The sequence below is a fragment of the Salmo trutta genome, unplaced genomic scaffold (assembly GCF_901001165.1).
Source record: "Salmo trutta unplaced genomic scaffold, fSalTru1.1, whole genome shotgun sequence".
NCBI classification, from domain to species: domain Eukaryota; kingdom Metazoa; phylum Chordata; class Actinopteri; order Salmoniformes; family Salmonidae; genus Salmo; species Salmo trutta.
In genome coordinates this window covers 737245-757409 of record NW_021822266.1, presented here as the reverse complement: position 1 = coordinate 757409, position 20165 = coordinate 737245, and the positions used below count along the sequence as shown (strand labels likewise).

General features: G+C 44.5%; 1 protein-coding gene across 1 annotated transcript in view; it reads right to left on the bottom strand.

Annotated features, from left to right (window-relative positions):
• LOC115181481 (multidrug resistance-associated protein 1-like) overlaps positions 1 to 20165 on the bottom strand; it is a 66328-nt gene that overhangs the window by 41287 nt on the left and 4876 nt on the right. The window contains exons 2-6 of the mRNA XM_029743366.1: positions 12432 to 12608; positions 11270 to 11395; positions 4125 to 4262; positions 879 to 1004; positions 25 to 86 (exon numbers count right to left, since the gene is read on the bottom strand). Coding sequence (XP_029599226.1) covers positions 25 to 86; positions 879 to 1004; positions 4125 to 4262; positions 11270 to 11395; positions 12432 to 12608 — 629 coding nt within the window. The remainder of the gene's footprint in view (positions 1 to 24; positions 87 to 878; positions 1005 to 4124; positions 4263 to 11269; positions 11396 to 12431; positions 12609 to 20165) is intronic.

The window sequence follows — 20165 nt, the reverse complement described above, 5'->3', positions numbered from 1 at the left end:
CAATTTAAGGCTGCCCAGTCTTACCCTCCAAACCACCAGAAGAGCATCTTAGAGAGGAAAGAGGCGTCCTCCACTGGACAGGGGTTCTGTAGGGGATAAGACACAGGGTCTTAGGCCCAGATTCATTCAAAGCACCTTCTACCGCTGTGAAAGCACCTTCTACCGATGTGAAAGCACCTTCTATCACTGTGAAAGCACCTTCTACCGCTGTGAAAGCACCTTCTATCGCTGTGAAATCACCTTCTATTGCTGTGAAAGCACCTTCTACTGATGTGAAAGCACCTTCTACCGCTGTGAAATCACCTTCTATCACTGTGAAAGCACCTTCTACCGCTGTGAAAGCACCTTCTATCGCTGTGAAATCACCTTCTATTGCTGTGAAAGCACCTTCTACCACTGTGAAAGCACCTTCTACCGATGTGAAAGCACCTTCTACCACTGTGAAAGCACCTTCTACCGCTGTGAAAGCACCTTCTACTGCTGTGAAAGCGTGTTTTACCACTGTGCACTGAGCTACCCACAATACGCCTTGTGAAGAGCATTTCTCCAACCTTCGCAGAGATCCCCATTCATGATAAATGCTGCAGATGTTGGCTCAAGTGTAAATTACCTTTAAAAGTCACTTCCTACATGGCCTGAACAAGAGCAATGTGTTTGTCTGTCAATGCAGTCTGTACTGAATCCTGGCCTTGGTGTCTTCATGTAATCCTGATTCTATTGAAATGAATATTAATCTGACTACTAAAAACCACATCCTTTAGGATTTCTAACCTCACTCCTACCTTTTTGTTGCTGTGTTTGTCTGTGTTTGTCTATGTTTGTCTACATTTGGCTGTGCTGGGTACCATTCTGTAGGTGTGTGTGTCTGTGCTGGGTACCTTTTTGTAGGTGTGTGTGTCTGTGCTGGGGCGTTGGTCAGAGAAGCAGCTGAGGATTAGCTGGGTCAGCTGCAGGGAGAAGTAGACGAAGAATGCTATGAAGCGCATCGCGTCTGTGAAGAACCCCTACAACACAGGAAGTGGGTGATTGGTTATTGACAGAACGTGTGTGAGAGAGAGAGATAGAGAGAGGGAGCGAAACAGAGAGAGAGAGAGAGAGAGAGAGAGAGAGAAAGAGAGCAAGAGAGAGAGAGAGAGAGAGAGGATGAGGGGGAGGGGGAGGGAGAAGGAGAGGGAAAGGGAGAATTGAGGGTGGGTTCCCATAGTATAATCCTGTCGTGTCTTTGGGCATCATTAACTTGAATACATGTTTATCAAATAACTCTCTGTAATTATTATTACGCGATTAAACTGATTAATCATGTAACTGTAATTAACTAGGAAGTCGGGGCACCAAGGAAAATATTCAGATTACAAAGTTATAATTTTCCTAATATAACTTTCCAGATATCATAATATCTGGTCGATTTGTATCCTCATTAATGATGTGTCATTACCTCGCGTCAGTCTCATTCCAAACGCCGTAAATTGTTGGTTATCTGCACGAACCCAGTCTTCACTAAGTCATCCATACATCAATTGTGTTAAAATCATTTATTTATTAAACTAAGTAATTCACAGAAAGCATACAAAACAGTAATTATCGTTACAAAGAAATGGTAGGGGAATGAGCCCTAGTGGGCTAAACCGGCATGGCGGCTTGTTAGACAAACAAGGGGGTTGGGGGCAGCGGAGAAGGCACAACAGAGTTGATAAATATTAACAATTGATATGCTAATCCTTTGCACATGAACGCTCACTCATTCGGAAACAATTGCAATCAATATATATATTTACGCTCAGTGTGTCGTCGTGATCTTTGTTGGAAAGGTTTGTCCTGTTGGAGAGTCCTCTCTCTCTGTCTCTCTCGGTTAGAATGGATCTTTCAAAGCGACATTCATTAATGTCGTTATAGAATGGATGTTTTGTCGGTCTTCACGTTCAATGATACCGAATTTCTAGCTGCAGACTAGTAATTCATATCAAAGACTTGTTATTATTCTGTCGGTATCGATAGTCTAAAGGTTTAACCACGTGGTATGGTTAAAGTTCAGTAGAGGGATGCATGGTCAAACCTATTGGCCAACTCGTAATGGAGTGGGGGCCTGGTCTCAAGAAAGAAATTCTGGGTGGGGGTTTTATACTGAACATAGAAAAGGCTGTCACATGACGCCTTGTCCTGTATGTGTCCCTGGGGGCGTGCCGATGACTGAGTTAAGCTTTGTACAGAAATACAATTCTCTCACATTAACATCAGTACATAGCATCTCAACATATTCCAAATAGCTTTAATCTTATTAAATCATTTTATACAACCATTAGATGTAAGTCTCATCGCTGAGACTAGTATATAAATCTTAGTATGATAATATGGCCATATTGTCTCTAATGAGCCTCACAAAATTGTACCAAGCGGACCAGTTCGTAGCTGGATTCTTCACCGATCTTTTATACCTTCTCCAGAACATAAATGTCATTCGGTTCTCCAATTCTGTGAGGTGGAAGAATCCTTTGTTCTCTCCATGAAAACACTCTGTCTCTTTATTCTGTGGCCATGAGGCAGGACATTCTCCTTTGGAATTTTACGACTCCTTCACACAGCCTTGTGTCAGAAGTATAGAGGTCGGGGGATGGTGCATAGAAAACCCAGAGGGCAACGTCATGACAATCCCGTCGACCACCAAGGCCAAACAAATTCTCCTGTTTCACATCCTGTACTTTCAGAGCTCTAATGGTACTGTCAGTGTTCCAACTGTACTCTCAGACTTCCAACTGTACTCTCAGTGTTCCAACTGTACTCTCAGTGTTCCAACTGTACTCTCAGTGTTCCAACTGTACTCTCAGTGTTCCAAATGTACTCTCAGACTTCCAACTGTACTCTCAGACTTCCAACTGTACTCTCAGACTTCCAACTGTACTCTGTGTTCCAACTGTACTCTCAGACTTCCAACTGTACTCTCAGACTCCAACTGTACTCGCAGACTTCCAACTGTACTCGCAGACTTCCAACTGTACTCGCAGACTTCCAACTGTACTCTCAGTGTTCCAAATGTACTCTCAGACTTCTAACTGTACTCTCAGACTTCCAACTGTACTCTCAGACTTCTGACTGTACTCTCAGTGTTCCATCTGTACTCTCAGTGTTCCAACTGTACTCTCAGACTTCCAACTGTACTCTCAGTGTTCCAACTGTACTCTCAGTGTTCCAACTGTACTCTCAGACTTCCAACTGTACTCTCAGACTTCCAACTGTACTCTCAGTGTTCCAACTGTACTCTCAGTGTTCCAACTGTACTCTCAGACTTCCAACTGTACTCTCAGACTTCCAACTGTACTCTCAGTGTTCCAACTGTACTCTCAGTGTTCCAACTGTCTCTCAGACTTCCAACTGTACTCTCAGTGTTCCAACTGTGCTCTCAGACTTCCAACTGTACTCTCAGAGTACCCACTGGACCTAAAGCCTGTAAACCTAGTTCCTACTAGACCTAAAGCCTGTAAACCTAACTGGTTCCTACTGGACCTAAAGCCTGTTAACCTAACTGGTTCTGCATTCAACAATGCCACATTGTTTGTGCATGTTTGTATGTGTTAAACCAAGCAAGTCATCCACCTAAACCACACAATTAATCTACTGTAACAGATATGATATGTTAACTCAATGAAACCTGAGACTAGACTAACCCACCCAGGACAAAAAGATAGTAATTACATACCCCAACCCTCCATATATCACATACATACTGTAGATCATGTACAGTGTGAGATTTAGGGACAGATTTGTGTGAGGGAACCAGATGTTGATTGCTGTGTGTGTTGGCGTAATGAGAGAGGGCGAGAACAGCAGGAGATGGATGGAGCGATAGAGAGATGGAGGAGAGAGAAGATGGAGGAGAGAGCAGATGGAGGGATGACTGTGGACCCACAGACTGGAAAAGCCTCCACTGCCCACAGCGGGGTAGACATATAGACCTCAGACACAAACACACACACGGACAGCACGCACGCATGCACACACGCGCGCACACACACACACACACACACACACACACACACACACACACACACACACACACACACACACACACACACACACACACACACACACACACACACACTCACACATAAACAGTGTACACACACACACACCTCTTCTATGATCTGCTGTATGTTGGCTCTGAGTGGAACGAGGGAGCAGACCACTGTCAGAGTCCAGAAGAGGAAGAGAAGAACGGAAGAACGACATCCCTTCATCCTCTCCCACTGGATCACACACACTGCCAGGAGCTGGGGAGAGAGAATGAGGAGAGGGAGAGAGATGAGATGGAGACATTAACCAGAAGAGATTAAGCAGAAGAGATTGGCCAGAAGAGATTGGCCAGAAGAGATTGGCCAGAAGAGATTGGACAGAAGAGATTGGCCAGAAGAGATTGGCCAGAAGAGATTGGACAGCAGAGATTGGCCAGAAGAGATTGGACAGAAGAAATTGGCCAGAAGAGATTGGACAGAAAAGATTGGCCAGAAGAGATTGGACAGAAGAAATTGGCCAGAAGAGATTGGACAGAAAAGATTGGACAGAAGAAATCAACCAGAACAGATTTTTTATTTATTTGTATTATTTATTGAATATTTGAAACATACAATATACTTGCAGTGAAGCCACTCAATAACTACATCATACCAGTCATCCAACAGATTCCCATTCAGAGCGACACACAGAAGCATCCAGAGTCAATGCCCTGCTCCAGGGCATGTTGACTGATCTACCACAAGGCCAAAAACGTGAACCCGAACCCTCCAAGATCCCCCCACAGTTCCGCAATAGCTGTCCCTAAACCAATCGAGACCCCTCCCACAGTCCCCCCCCAGGAAGAAAAATAAAATAAAAAATACTATTCATTCCATTCCCCCACCCCCAAGAACCCCCCAATGCGCCAACAACCAAGAAGAGATTGGCAAGAAGATACTGACCATAAAAGATTGAGCAGACCAAATCATCAACTAGATTTTGCTGATTTGTAGACTGCAAATTGATCACAAGAAGCCCAAACAGATATAGTGTTTGACTAAAACATAATCATTTCAAACCTTGCTTACATTTGTATATGATCATGTCGTGTCTCTCTAATTATGCGTAAGAATACTTGGGAACAGATTTCTTGAATGAAAATCACTTGGAGCTGATTTCCTGGTGGTTTTTTGTCTTTCATGTCCAACAATGAAAATTCCACACACCAAAAAAAACAACCAAAAAAACACCTGCAAGCCAAATAAAACGACCAGCGAGCCAATTAAAACCACCCATGGGCCGCCAGTTGGGGAACCCTGCTGTACTGGTTTATGTTTGGAAGGCAGTGCTAGAACCAAATCTGGGTTCAAATACCATTCGAAATCATTTCAAATACTTTATCTGTGCTTGATTGAGTTTGCCTGGCTGAGTTTGCCTTGTCCAATAGAATAGTCCCAAAATGGCAAACACCACCCAATAAGAACTCCAAGCATGTTAGAGCATAAGCTGAAACTATTTGCTAGATTTTCTATAATAGTATGAGAATGCAGGTCTAGCTATAACCCTCAGTCTATTGGTTGGCTGAGTGTCTGCTAAAAGATGTGTAACTTTCATTCCAAGATGGCGTAGCAGTTAGACGTCTTTGTCCGGTCGTGTCCCTTGTATATATCTTTTTACATCTTTTTCTTCGCATATCTTTAAAAAATATTTTCCTAAACCTCAACTTCTAAATACTCTCCTGCAACCCTCCTCACCCAATGTGGCGTGGATCTGTGTTTTTTTCTAAAGTATTTCTACTTACTTCGGATCTGGAATCCCTCAACTGAAGCTAGCCAGTTAACTACCTACCAGCTATCAGTTAGCAAACCAATGCTAGCGGTCATCAGCTAACCTTTAGCTCGGAAAGCTCTCGCCAGTTCGTACAATGTGACTCAAACCAGAGCATAATGGACCTATTTTTTTATTTCTCCATATCCCCGGATTCCTACTGCAAACTCTGAACTTTTTCATCTGGATCTTCGCAACTAGCTAACCGCAATCCCGGGTGATTACTCCTGGCTAGCGTTTCTATCCCGGAGCAAGCACCAATTAGCCTGAAGCCAGGTAGGGCTCCTGTGCCACCACCGAAGCCCACTCCTGGGCTACAATATCCAGAGCCCTTCTGCTGCTGGTAAGGGCACGGAACCCCGCCGATCCTCTACGACTGGAATACCGACATAATCTGCCCGAGGATTCCAACAGGCCCCTCAGGCGCGACGTCCGCTGAAGGCCCATTCTGCTAACTGCGGCCTGCTAGCTACTAGAGCTACTTGGAACTCTACTAATCCACAAATGGTTTATCGACGTCACCGCACGAAGAGGCAAAAACAGACTTACCTCCATCGCAACGTCCCCCAAAGGCCCTTCTGCTAACTTGCTAGCCCCGGTCTGCTAACTGCTAGCTTGCTTGCCCCGGTCTACTAACTGCTAGCTTGCTTGCCCCGGTCTGCTAACTGCTAGCTTGCCTGCCCCGGTCTGCTAACTGCTTGCTTGCTAACCCGGTCTGCTAACTGCTAGCTTGCTAGCCCTGTCTGCTAACTGCTAGCTTGTTTAGCCCCTGCCTACTAACTGCTAGCTTGTTAGCACCGGCCTGCTGACTGTCTGAATCGCCGTGTCCCCAGCCAGCCCAACCACTCACTGGACCCATATGTTCACTTGGCTACGCATGCCTCTCTTTAATATCAATATGCCTCGTCCATTACTGTCCTGGTTAGTGATTACTGTCTTATTTCACTGTAGAGCCTCTAGCCCTGCTCAATATGCCTTAACCAACCATGTTGTTCCACCTCCTACATATGCGATGACATCACCTGGTTTAAAGGTCTCTAGAGACTATATCTTTCATGATTACTCAATGCCTAGGTTTACCTCCAATGTACTCACATCCTACCTTACATTTGTCTGTACACTATGCCTTGAATCTATTTTATCGTGCCCAGAAACCTGCTCCTTTTACTCTCTGTTCCGAACGTGCTAGACGGCCAGTTCGTATAGCCTTTAGCCGTACCCTTATCCTACTTCTCCTCTGTTCCTCTGGTGATGTAGAGGTTAATCCAGGTCCTGCTGTGCCTAGCTCCACTCCCACTCCCCAGGTGCTCTCATTTGTTGACTTCTGTAACCGTAATAGCCTTAGTTTCATGCATGTCAACATCAGAAGCCTACTCCTTAAGTTTGTTTGACTCACTGCTTTAGCACACTCTGCCAACCCGGATGTCTTAGCCGTGTCTGAATCCTGGCTTAGGAAAACCACCAAAAACCCTGAAATCTCCATCCCTAACTATAACATTTTCCGTCAAGATAGAACTGCAAACGGGGGCGGTGTTGCAATCTACTGCAAAGATTGCCTGCAGAGTTCTGTATTACTATCCAAGTCTGTACCAAAACAATTCGAGCTTCTACTTCTAAAAATTCACCTTTCCAGAAACAAGTCTCTCACTATTGCCGCTTGCTATAGACCACCCTCTGCCCCCAGCTGTGCCCTCGACACCATATGTGAATTGATTTCCCCCATCTATATTCTGAGCTAGTGCTACTAGGTGACCTAAACTGGGACATGCTTAACACCCCGGCCATCCTACAATCTAATCTTGATGCCCTCAATCTCACACAAATTATCAATGAACCTACCAGGTACAACCCCAAATCCGTAAACACGGGCACCATCATAGATATCATCCTAACCAACTCGCCCTCCAAATACACCTCTGCTGTTTTCAATCAAGATCTCAGCGATCACTGCCTCATTGCCTGCATCCGTAATGGGTCTGCGACCAAATGACCACCCCTCATCACTGTCAAACGCTCCCTAAAACACTTCTGCGAGGAGCAGGCCTTTCTAATCGACCTGGCCGGGGTATCCTGGAATGACATTGACCTCATCCCGTCAGTAGATGATGCCTGGTTATTCTTTAAAAGTGCCTTCCTCACCATCTTAAATAAGCATGCCCCATTCAAAAAATGTAGAACTAGGAATAGATATAGTCTTTGGTTCACTCCAGACCTGTCTGCCCTTGACCAGCACAAAAACATCCTGTGGCGTTCTGCATTAGCATCGAATAGCCCCCGTGATATGCAACTTTTTATGGAAGTTAGGAACAAATATACACAGGCAGTTAGGAAAGCTAAGGCTAGCTTTTTTTTGCATCCTGTATTACAAACTCAAAAAGTTCTGGGACACTGTAAAGTCCATGGAGAATAAGAGGACCTCCTCCCAGCTGCCCACTGCTCTGAGGCTAGGAAACACTGTTACCACCGATAAATCCACTATAATTGAGAATTTCAATAAGCATTTCTCTACGGCTGGCCATGCTTTCCACCTGGCTACCCCTATCCCGGTCAACTGCCCGGCACCCTCCACAGCAGCCCGCCAAGCCCCCACCATTTCTCCTTCACCCAAATCCAGATAGCTGATGTTCTGAAAGAGCTGCAAAATCTGGACCTCTACAAATCAGCCGGGCTAGACAATCTGGACCCTCTCTTTCTAAAATTATCTGCCGAAATTGTTGCAACCCCTATCACTAGCCTGTTCAACCTCTCTTTCGTATCGTCTGAGATTCCCAAAGATTGGAAAGCTGCCTCGGTCATCCCCCTCTTCAAAGGGGGTGACACTCTAGACCCAAACTGCTACAGACCTATATCTATCCTACCCTGTCTTTCTAAGGTCTTCGAAAGCCAAGTTAACAAACAGATTACCGACCATTTCGAATCCCACCGTACCTTCTCCGCTATGCAATCCGGTTTCAGAGCTGGTCATGGGTGCACCTCAGCCACGCTCAAGGTCCTAAACGACATCATAACCACCATCGATAAGAGACATTACTGTGCAGCCGTATTCATAGACCTGGCCAAGGCTTTCAACTCTGTCAATCACCACATTCTTATTGGCAGACTCGACAGCCTTGGTTTCTCAAATGATTGCCTCGCCTGGTTTACCAACTACTTCTCTGATAGAGTTCAGTGTGTCAAATCGGAGGGCCTGTTGTCCGGACCTCTGGCAGTCTCTATGGGGGTGCCACAGGGTTCAATTCTCGGGCCGACTCTCTTCTCTGTATACATCAATGATGTCGCTCTTGCTGCTGGTGATTCTCTGATCCACCTCTACGCAGACGACACCATTCTGTATACTTCTGGCCCCTCTTTGGACACTGTGTTAACTAACCTCCAGATGAGCATCAATGCCATACAACTTTCCTTCCGTGGCCTCCAACTGCTCTTAAATGCAAGTAAAACTAAATGCATGCTATTCAATCAATCACTGCCCGCACCTGCCCGCCTGTCCAGCATCACTACTCTGGACGGCTCTGACTTAGAATACGTGGACAACTACAAATACCTGGGTGTCTGGTTAGACTGTAAACTCTCCTTCCAGACTCACATTAAGCATCTCCAATCCAAAGTTAAATCTAGAATCGGCTTCCTATTTCGCAACAAAGCATTCTTCACTCATGCTACCAAACATACCCTCGTAAAACTGACCATCCTACCGATCCTCAACTTCGGCGATGTCATCTATAAAATAGCCTCCAACACTCTACTCAACAAATTGGATGCAGTCTATCACAGTGCCATCCGTTTTGTCACCAAAGCCCCATACACTACCCACCACTGCAACCTGTATGCTCTTGTTGGTTGGCCCTCGCTTCTAACTCATCGCCAAACCCATTGGCTACAGGTTATCTACAAGTCTCTGCTAGGTAAAGCCCCACCTTATCTCAGCTCACTGGTCACCATAGCAGCACCCACTCGTAGCACGCGCTCCAGCAGGTATATCTCACTGGTCACCCCCAAAGCCAATTCCTCCTTTGGTCGCCTTTCCTTCCAGTTCTCTGCTGCCAATGACTGGAACGAACTGCAAAAATCTCTGAAGCTGGAGACTCATATCTCCCTCACTAGCTTTAAGCACCAGCTGTCAGAGCAGCTCACAGATCACTGCACCTGTACATAGCCCATCTGTAAACAGCCCATCTATCTACCTCATCCCCATACTGTATTTATTTATTTATCTTGCTCCTTTGCACCCCAGTATCTCTTCTTGCACATTCATCTTCTGCACATCTACCACTCCAGTGTTTAATTGCTATATTATAATTACTTCACCACCATGGCCTATTTATTGCCTTAACTCCCTTATCTTACATCATTTGCACTCACTGTATATAGACTTTTTGTTTTCTTTTTTCTACTATATTATTGACTGTATGTCTTGTTTATTCCATGTGTAACTCTGTATTGTTGTATGTGTCGAATTGCTATGCTTTATCTTGGCCAGGTCGCAGTTGAAAATGAGAACTTGTTCTCAACTAGCCTACCTGTTTAAATAAAGTGAACCCCCCCCCCCCCAAAAAAAAACCCGGAAGACTTGGTGGAATGTATATTTTTTAGGTTAGGTTTTACTTCATGTGTTCCCTCGCGTGTGCTGGTAAGATCGCAGGTGACAAGACAAGAGGATCACAGTGGAGGAGGTTTAATGAGGCTGAACAGCACTAATATTATTAACTACTATTACTTCACAGCCTTTCATACAATATCTCTGTTAGGTATCTGGTGTTCCTGTGTTTTAAAAAGCTCTCAGTTTGGTATCGTGTGTGTGTGTGTGTTTATAAAGTTCCTTAACTGTAACGTGTTAGACTGTGGTGTCTGCAGCACCAACCACGGCTATGGATAATTCACAGTTTGTGTTGTCTGTCTGTGTCTGTTTCCCTAACTGATGGGACCGTGTCCCTGACACACTTGGCTCTGGCTCAGGGTTCAGTTTGTCAGGGGGGTCCTAGTTCAGTATGTGTGTCAGGGTACAGTAGGTAAGTTATTCTGGGGTAGCTCTCCTTCTAGCTCTCTATCTCTCACCTTCTCTCTCTACATAACTTTATCTCTTCTTCTCTCTCCCTGACTACCTTTATCTCTCTCTCTCCTCTCTCTACATAACTTTATCTCTTCTTCTCTCTCCCTGACTACCTTTATCTCTCTCTCTTCTCTCTCTACATAACTTTATCTCTTCTTCTCTCTCCTTGACTACCTTTATCTCTTTCTCTGTTCTTCTCTCTCCCTGACTACCTTTATCTCTCTCTCTATCTCCCTGCTTCTTTCTCTGTCTCTCTACATACTTATCTTTATCTCTCTCTCTCTCTCTCTCTCTCTCTCTCTCCACTCTCTCTCATGAAATACCATGTGTTGGTGTATCTCTGCACTCCTCCCTCCCTCTCCCTCCCTCCCTCCCTCCTTCCGTCCCTCCCTCCCTCCCTCTCTTTACCATAGTAAGGCTGCGTATAACAGGGCTAAGCAGGAAGACCATGTGTTGGTGTATCTCTGCACTCCTCTCCACCAGCACGTAGAACACCTCTAGGAAGCCAAAGGATACCAAACACAGACCCAGCACCTACAGAGAGGGGACAGGAGTTAGTTTAAACACAAACAATGAGTGGGAGGGGATTATAAACACATGCACAATAAATATCCTGATCAGTATGTAGACGTAATGTTCTGTTAGATGGTAGCAGGATATAGATGTAATATGTCAGATGGTAGCAGGATTTAGATGTAATATGTTCTGTCAGATGGTAGCAGGATATAGATGAAATATGTCAGATGGTAGCAGGATATAGATGTAATATGTCAGATGGTAGCAGGATATAGATGTAATATGTCAGATGGTAGCAGGATATAGATGTAATATGTTCTGTCAGATGGTAGCAGGATATAGATGTAATATGTTAGATGGTAGCAGGATATAGATGAAATATGTCAGATGGTAGCAGGATATAGATGAAATATGTTCTGTCAGATGGTAGCAGGATATAGATGTAATATGTCAGATGGTAGCAGGATATAGATGTAATATGTCAGATGGTAGCAGGATATAGATGTAATATGTCAGATGGTAGCAGGATATAGATGTAATATGTTCTGTCAGATGGTAGCAGGATATAGATGAAATATGTCAGATGGTAGCAGGATATAGATGTAATATGTCAGATGATAGCAGGATATAGATGTAATATGTCAGATGGTAGCAGGATATAGATGTAATATGTTCTGTCAGATGGTAGCAGGATATAGATGTAATATGTTAGATGATAGCAGGATATAGATGTAATATAGATGTAATATGTCATGTCAGTTGTTAGTAATTCATTTGTATTATTTTGTATTACTTCTGAATCGATACAAGAGGAGAAAGGACTTCCTACATCTACTGAAGACCAGTGAAACTAACTGATCAGTCTTTCACTTGAATTTGCATTGTATGACAGCTGGAGAAGGTGTGGGCTCCTCTTACACACACTTTCTCTTCAGTAGACAACATGTAAAGCAACGTGATAACATTAATCTACACATGTGAAAACGTGTTTTTTCTGTAAGGGGTGTGTGTGTGTGTGCGTGTGTGTGTGTGTGTGTGTGACACAGACACTCACAGTTTTGGCACAGCAGAGGCTGGTCAGAGAGATGCCTCCCTGGCCAGTGAACCAGAGGTAGACCAGGTAGAGAGGACCGCAGGACCACAGGTACATACAGGGGAACCACACCAGAACAGTATGCTGGAAACACTGGGTCAGGTCTGGGTGGGGGGTGTACCAGGTCAGGTTCCAGTCCTGAGAGAGAGAGAATGTGACAAACAAATGGAAGCACTGGGTCAATACAAAACAGATGTTTTATTGTCACATACACCAGATAGGTGCAGTGAAATGTGTTGTTTTACAGGGTCAGCCATAGTAGTATGATAGGTGTAGTGTAATGTGTTGTTTTACATGGTCAGCCATAGTAGTATGATAGGTGCAGTGTAATGTGTTGTTTTACAGGGTCAGTCATAGTAGTATGATAGGTGCAGTGAAATGTGTTGTTTTACAGGGTCAGTCATAGTAGTACAGCCCCTGGAGCAGATAGGGTTATGTGTCTTTCTCAAGGTCACATTACCAGCCTGTCACCTTGTCAGCCCAGGTATTTGAACAATTAGCCTTTCAGTTATTGGCCCAACTCTCTAACCGCTAGGCTACCTGTCGCCCTAGGATACAGTCTACCCATGTGAGAGACGCAGACTCAGTCTCAACCTTTAAGTCTTTACTGAAGACTCATCTCTTCAGTAGGTCCTATGATTGAGTGTAGTCTGGCCCAGGAGTGTGAAGGTGAATGGAAAGGCACTGGAGCAACGAACCGCCCTTGCTGTCTCTGCCTTGCCGGTTCCCCTCTCTCCACTGGGATTCTCTGCCTCTAACCCTGTTACAGGGGCTCTTCCATGCCGTCCCTAGGAGGGGTGCGTCACTTGAGTGGGTTGAGTCACTGACGTGGTCTTCCTGTCTGGGTTGGCGCCCCCTCTTGGGTTGTGCCGTGGCGGAGATCTTTGTGGGCTATACTCGGCCTTGTCTCAGGATGGTAAGTTGGTGTTTGAAGATATCCCTCTAGTGGTGTGGGGGCTGTGCTTTGGCAAAGTGGGTGGGGTTATATCCTGCCTGTTTGGCACTGTCCGGGGGTATCATCAGATGGGGCCACAGTGTCTCCTGACTCCTCCGGTCTCAGCCTCCAGTATTTATGCTGCAGTAGTTTATGTGTCGGGGGGCTAGGGTCAGTCTATATCTGGAGTATTTCTCCTCTTATCTGGTGTCTTGTGTGAATTTAAGTATGCTCTCTCTAATTTTCTCTTTCTTTCTCTCTCTTGGAGGACCTGAGCCCTAGGACCATGCCTCAGGACTACCTGGCATGATGACTCCTTGTTGTCCCCAGTCCACCTGGCCGTGCTGCTGCTCCAGTTTCAACTGTTCTGCCTGCGGCTATGGAACCCTGACCTGTTCACTATGATTACTATTATTTGACCATGCTGGTCATTTATGAACATTTGAACATCTTGGCCATGTTCTGTTATAATCTCCACCCGGCACAGCCGGAAGAGGACTGGCCACCCGTCATAGCCTGGTTCCTCTCTAGGTTTCTTCCTAGGTTTTGGCCTCTCTAGGGAGTTTTTCCTAGCCACCGTGCTTCTACACCTGCATTCCTTGCTGTTTGGGGTTTTAGGCTGGGTTTCTGTACAACACCTTGATATATCAGCTGATTTAAGAAGGGCTATATACATGAATACATTTGATTTAAATACATTTTATGTCATATGTAATATAATAAAGAGGGAGAGATGGAGATGGAGAGATGTAGGGAGGGAGAGAGAGAGGTAGGGATATAGATGGAGAGAGAGAGAGAGAGATGTAAGGATAGAGATGGATAGAGAGAGAGAGAAAGGTAGGTAGGGTCTATGTCTATCTTCCTCTCACTCTCTCCCTCCCCCTGCTGTCTCTCTCTCGCTCTCTCTCCTTTTCCAGAGCCCAGACTATATACCAGCAGTAACTCCTAACCCAACCAGTAAATATAGTAGTGATAATGATGTCAAGATGTCTTCAAGCCCAAACCTCCAGCTCAGGGTTGAACTTCACTACAGTTTCCTCTGTAGCCCATAGACCTTCTCTTGGTCTACCTTTTTAATCATGGTGACAACAACCAATGTTCCCCAAAGTGGTAGATGAGCACCCATCCAATGCTAAATCCTTCCTGGTTTGTGACATCCTGTGTAGACACATATAAACGTAGTTATATGTCTGGGTATGTGATCCCTGCTGGGAGTGAACCCACAACCTTGGCCCCTCAAGACCACACACCAGACCCCATGGTTCTGCTTACTTTGTGGCTCACAAGACACAAGACAACTCTTCAAAGCTTTAAATTGGGTAAACAATTTTGGGACTCACTGTTTGCTTTCCTCACCTCTCAACCCTCAATGATAGTGCAGGAAAACAATGTTTGCATCCTAGTTGGCACCCTATTCCCTATAGGCCTTGGTTAAGAGTAGTGCACTACATAGGGAACAGGGTGTCATTGGGCCCTGATCTAAAGTAGTGCACTATATAGGGAATAGGGCTCTGGTCTAAAGTAGTGCACAATATAGGGAATAGGGCTCTGGTCTAAAGTAGTGCACTATATAGGGAATAGGGCTCTGGTCTAAAGTAGTGCACTATATAGGGAATAGGGCTCTGGTCTAAAGTAGTGCACTACATAGGGAATAGGGTGCCATTGGGTCCTGGTATAAAGTTGTGCACTATAGAGGGAATAGGGTGCCATTTGGGACTCAAGCATTGTTTGTGAACCACCGTTCATCTCCTAAATCTAGGTCTTGTGTTTAGCGTGTTGAATCACGGTGTGTTTAGCGTGTTGAATCACGGCATGTTTAGCGTGTTGAATCACGGTGTGTTTAGTGTGTTGAATCACAATGTGTTTAGCGTGTTGAATCACGGTGTGTTTAGCGTGTTGAATCACGGCGTGTTGAATCACGGTGTGTTTAGCATGTTGAATCACAGTGTGTTTAGCGTGTTGAATCACGGTGTGTTTAGCGTGTTGAATCACGGTGTGTTTAGCGTGTTGAATCACGGTGTGTTTAGCGTGTTGAATCACGGTGTGTTAAGCGTGTTGAATCACGGTGTGTTTAGCGTGTTGAATCACGGTGTGTTTAGCGTGTTGAATCACGGTGTGTTAAGCGTGTTGAATCACGGTGTGTTTAGCGTGTTGAATCACGGTGTGTTTAGCGTGTTGAATCACGGTGTGTTTAGCGTGTTGAATCACGGTGTGTTTAGCGTGTTGAATCACGGTGTGTTAAGCGTGTTGAATCACGGTGTGTTTAGCGTGTTGAATCACGGTGTGTTTAGCGTGTTGAATCACGGTGTGTTAAGCGTGTTGAATCACGGTGTGTTTAGCGTGTGGAATCACGGTGTGTTTAGCGTGTTGAATCACGGTGTGTTTAGCGTGTTGAATCACGGTGTGTTTAGCGTGTTGAATCACGGTGTGTTAAGCGTGATTCAACAAGACTACACCTCTTGACTGTCTCTGTATTCAAGAACCTAACAACATTATACAAGACAAGAGTTCTTGACTGTCTGTCTTCAATAAGATTCTAATATTATACAAGACAACAGCACTTCTATACGAAGACAGAAACACACACAGAGAAAAGAAAGACTGACAGAGAGATAAAGAGAGACAGAGATAGAGATAGAGAGAGAAGAGGTAGAGAGAGAGAGAGAGAGAGAGAGAGAGAGAGAGAGAGAGAGAGAGAGAGAGAGAGAGAGAGAGAGAGAGGAGTGAAAGAGATTCTGAAATGTCTTTATTCTTTTGGAACTTTTGGGAGTGTAATGTTGACTGTTCATTTTTTTTCTTGTTTATTTAACATTTCTTTATTATCTATTTCACGTGCTTTGGTAATGTTAACATATGTTTCCCATTCCAATAAAGCCCCTTGAATTGAAAATTGAGAGAGAAATAGATTATATTATTGCTATGTGAAAACTGAATGGAGAGTAAATTACTATGGGAAAGCTGACAACATTCATTGGACAGATAGGCAACTATTGGCAGTTTGGTGAGTATACAGCTAGGTGTGTATAGGCCAGCGTACCGTTAGCAGCATTCTGGAGCAGAGGTGCTGAATGCCCATGACTGACTCACTGTACAGGACATGATCAAGGGGATGTCATCACCATCGTGCTGCTTCTAGCAAATATAGACCCTGAGAAGACCATGCTGACTGTACTACTGTGGTGTTATAGACCCTCAGTAGACCATGCTGACTGTTCTACTGTGGTGCTATAGACCCTCAGTAGACCATGCTGACTGTTCTACTGTGACATTATTAACCAGCCTGCTTCTCCTTACTTTCTGGGCCAGTTTCCCGGACACTGATTAAGCATGTGTATAATGTGTTTATGTGGATCCTCGTTAGCCTTTACCTTAGCAACAACACCTACTCTACCCAAGGACAGCAACACACTGACACCCAGGCTCTATTCAATACGATTCGAGGAAGTTCAGCGTTGCAGAGTGATTGAAATTTAAAGGCAATGTTCTCGCGTTAGTGGAGACTGCATTCACGGTAAACGCTGCATATGTCGGCTCAATCGGGAATTTACTTCTACATATCTATTGTGCAATCTGTAAAGTTTCAGCGACCCCCCCCCAACTTCTTCCATGCGCTTTCAGTTTTAATAGACATCTTCTGCCTCACAAGCATCCACTAGTTATCCACTCACTGTGTCTTAATCCCTAGGATTCTCTGAAGTCTGACTCACTGGCGGTGTCCCAAATGGAAAACATGTCCCTATTTAGTACACTTTTTTTTTAGATCAGAGCCCTATGGGCAGTGGTCAAAAGTAGTGCACTACATAGGAATAGGTGCCATTTGGGATGCAACCAGTGTTTTTCTGGCAGTCTGCTAGGCCAAGAGGTGAGCGTTACTGGGGATAATGTTAAATTCATACAGTACTGGATCATCAAAATAATCATTGACAATGTGATAAATCGATTTTCTGTAACTGTATGAAATAGATCATGGATAAGCAACTAGCGGCTCGTATGGCCCGAGGCCCCCCTCTTTCGTAGGCCCGCAGCTCAATTCTCAATCCCCCCCCCCTCCCCCAGTCAGGGTCTCAACTTAATGTTGAGAGTTGGAAAAGCAGAATATTGCAAGGTACAATTTCCAAATGTGGTTGTGCATCAGCAGGTTTTTTCTTGTTAAGTCAGTCATTCAATGCCCTACGTCTGCAACAAACCAAAATATCTGGGTTAGTTATTCTAGCCTATTAATGTTTGATTTGTTTTCAAATTCTTTGGGAGTCTGTGTGATCTGTGGGAAATATCTGTCTCTAATGTGGTCATACATTTGGCAGGAGGTTAGGAACTGTAACTCGGTTTCCACCTCCTTTTGTGGGCAGTGGACACATAGCCTGTCATCTCTCAAGAGCCAGGTCTGCCTATGGCGGCCTCTCTCAATAGCAAGGCTATGCTCAGTGAGTCACTATCTCTCAATTCAATTCAATTGAATGGGCTTTATTGGCATGGGAAACTACAGGACGAAATACAAACCCTCCAACCCAAAATGACCTGTAGTGTTGATGGTATCCTCATTGAAATGATAACATATACAGAGCACAAATTCCAATTGGCTATACTTTAACATCAACCTCAGCTCTGACATCTTCCCCAAAATTTGGAACCAAGTACTGATCACCCTAACCCACAAAAGTGGAGACAAATTTCACCCAATAACTACTGTGGGATTTGCGTCAACTGCAACCTTGGAAAAATACTCTGCATTATCATTAACAGCAGACTTGTACATTTCCTCAGTGAAAACAATGTACTGAGCAAATGTCAAATTGGCTTTTACCAAATTACCGTACGACAGACCACGTATTTCCGTCCACGGGGCCATGGGGTGAGACAGGGATGCAGCTTAAGCCCCACCTTCTTCAACATATATATATATATCAACGAATTGGTGAGGGCACTAGAACAGTCTGCACCACCCGGCCTCACCCTACTAGAATCTGAAGTCAAATGTCTGCTGTTTGCAAATTATCTGGTGTTTCTGTCCCTAACCAAGGAGGGCCTACAGCAGCACCTACATTTTCAGCACAGATTCTGTCAGACCTGGGCACTGACAGTAAATCTCAGTAAGACAAAAAAAAATGGTGTTCCAAAAAAGGTCAAGTTGCCAGGACCACAAATACAAATTCCATCTAGACACTGTTGCCCTAGAGCACACAAAAACGATACCTAACTCAGCCTAAACATCAGCACAACAGGTAACTTTCACAAGAGACAAGGCAGGAAGGGTCTTCTACGCCATCGAAAGGAACATAACATTCAACATCCCAATTAGGATCTGGCTAAAAATACTTGAATCAGTTATAGAACCCATTGCCCTTTATGGTTGTAAGGTCTGGGATCCACTCACCAACCAAGAATTCACTAAATGTGACAAACACCAAATTGAGACTCTACACACAGAATTCTGCAACAACATCCTCTGAAACCACCTGAAAGGGAGCGATTCCCAAACCGTCCATAACAAAGCCATCACTTACAGAAAGATTAACCTAGAGAAGAGTCCCCTAAGCAAGCTGGTCCTGTGGCTCTGTTCACAAACACACCCCACAGAGCCCCAGGACAGCAACAGCAACACAATTAGACCCAACCAAATCATGAGAAACAAAAAGATTACTTGACACATTGGAAAGAAATGACCAAAAAACAAAGCAAACTGGAATGATATTTGGCCCAAAACAGAGAGTACACAGTGGTAGAATACCTGACCACTGTGACTGGCCCAAACTTAAGGAAAGCTTTGACTATGCACAGACTCAGTGAGCATAGCCTTGCTATTGAGAGAGGCCGCTCCGGTAGGCAGACCTGGCTCTCAAGAGAAAACAGGCTATGTGCACACCGCCCACAAAATGAGGTGGAAACTGAGCTGCACTTCCTAACCTCCTGCCAAATGTATGACCATATTAGAGACACATATTTCCCTCAGATTACACAGACCCACAAAGAATTCGAAAACAAATCCAATTTTGATAAACTCCCATAATGTGCCATCACAGCAGCAATATTTGTGACCTGTTGCCACAAGAAAAGGGCAACCAGTGAAGAACAAACAACATTGTAATTACAACCCATATTTATGTTTATTTATTTTCCCTTTTGTACTTGAACTATTTGCACATTGTCACAACACTGTACATAGCCACAATATGACATTTGAAATGTGTCTGTTCCTTTGAAACTTGTGAGAGTAATGTTTACTGTTCATTTTTGATTGTTGATTTGACTTTTGTTTATTATCTATTTCACTTGCTTTGGCAATGTAAACATATGTTTCCCATGCCAATAAAGCCCTTTGAATTGAATTTAAGTGAGAGACTAACACATTTTAAGGTATGACCAGGCTGCAGACAGTGTAACCCCAATAAACAAAAGTTTATTCTTTAAACAGGGGCAGGCAAACGACAGGTCAAGGCAGGCAAGGGTCAATAATCCAGAGGCACCGGAACAGCAGGCGGGCTCAGGGTCAGGTCAGGCAGAACGGTCAGAACCGGGAAACTAGAAAACAGGAGCAAGGAAACAGGCGGGGGGCAGGGAAACAAAATGCTGGTAGGTTCTACGAAACAAAACGAACTGGCAACAGACAAACAGAGAACACAGGTATAAATACACAATAATACATAATGGGGAAGATGAGAGACACCTGGAGGGGGGTGAAGACAAGCACAAAGACAGGTGAAACAGATCAGGGCATGACAGACTCAGTGACTCAGTGAGCATAGCCTTGCTATTGAGAGAGG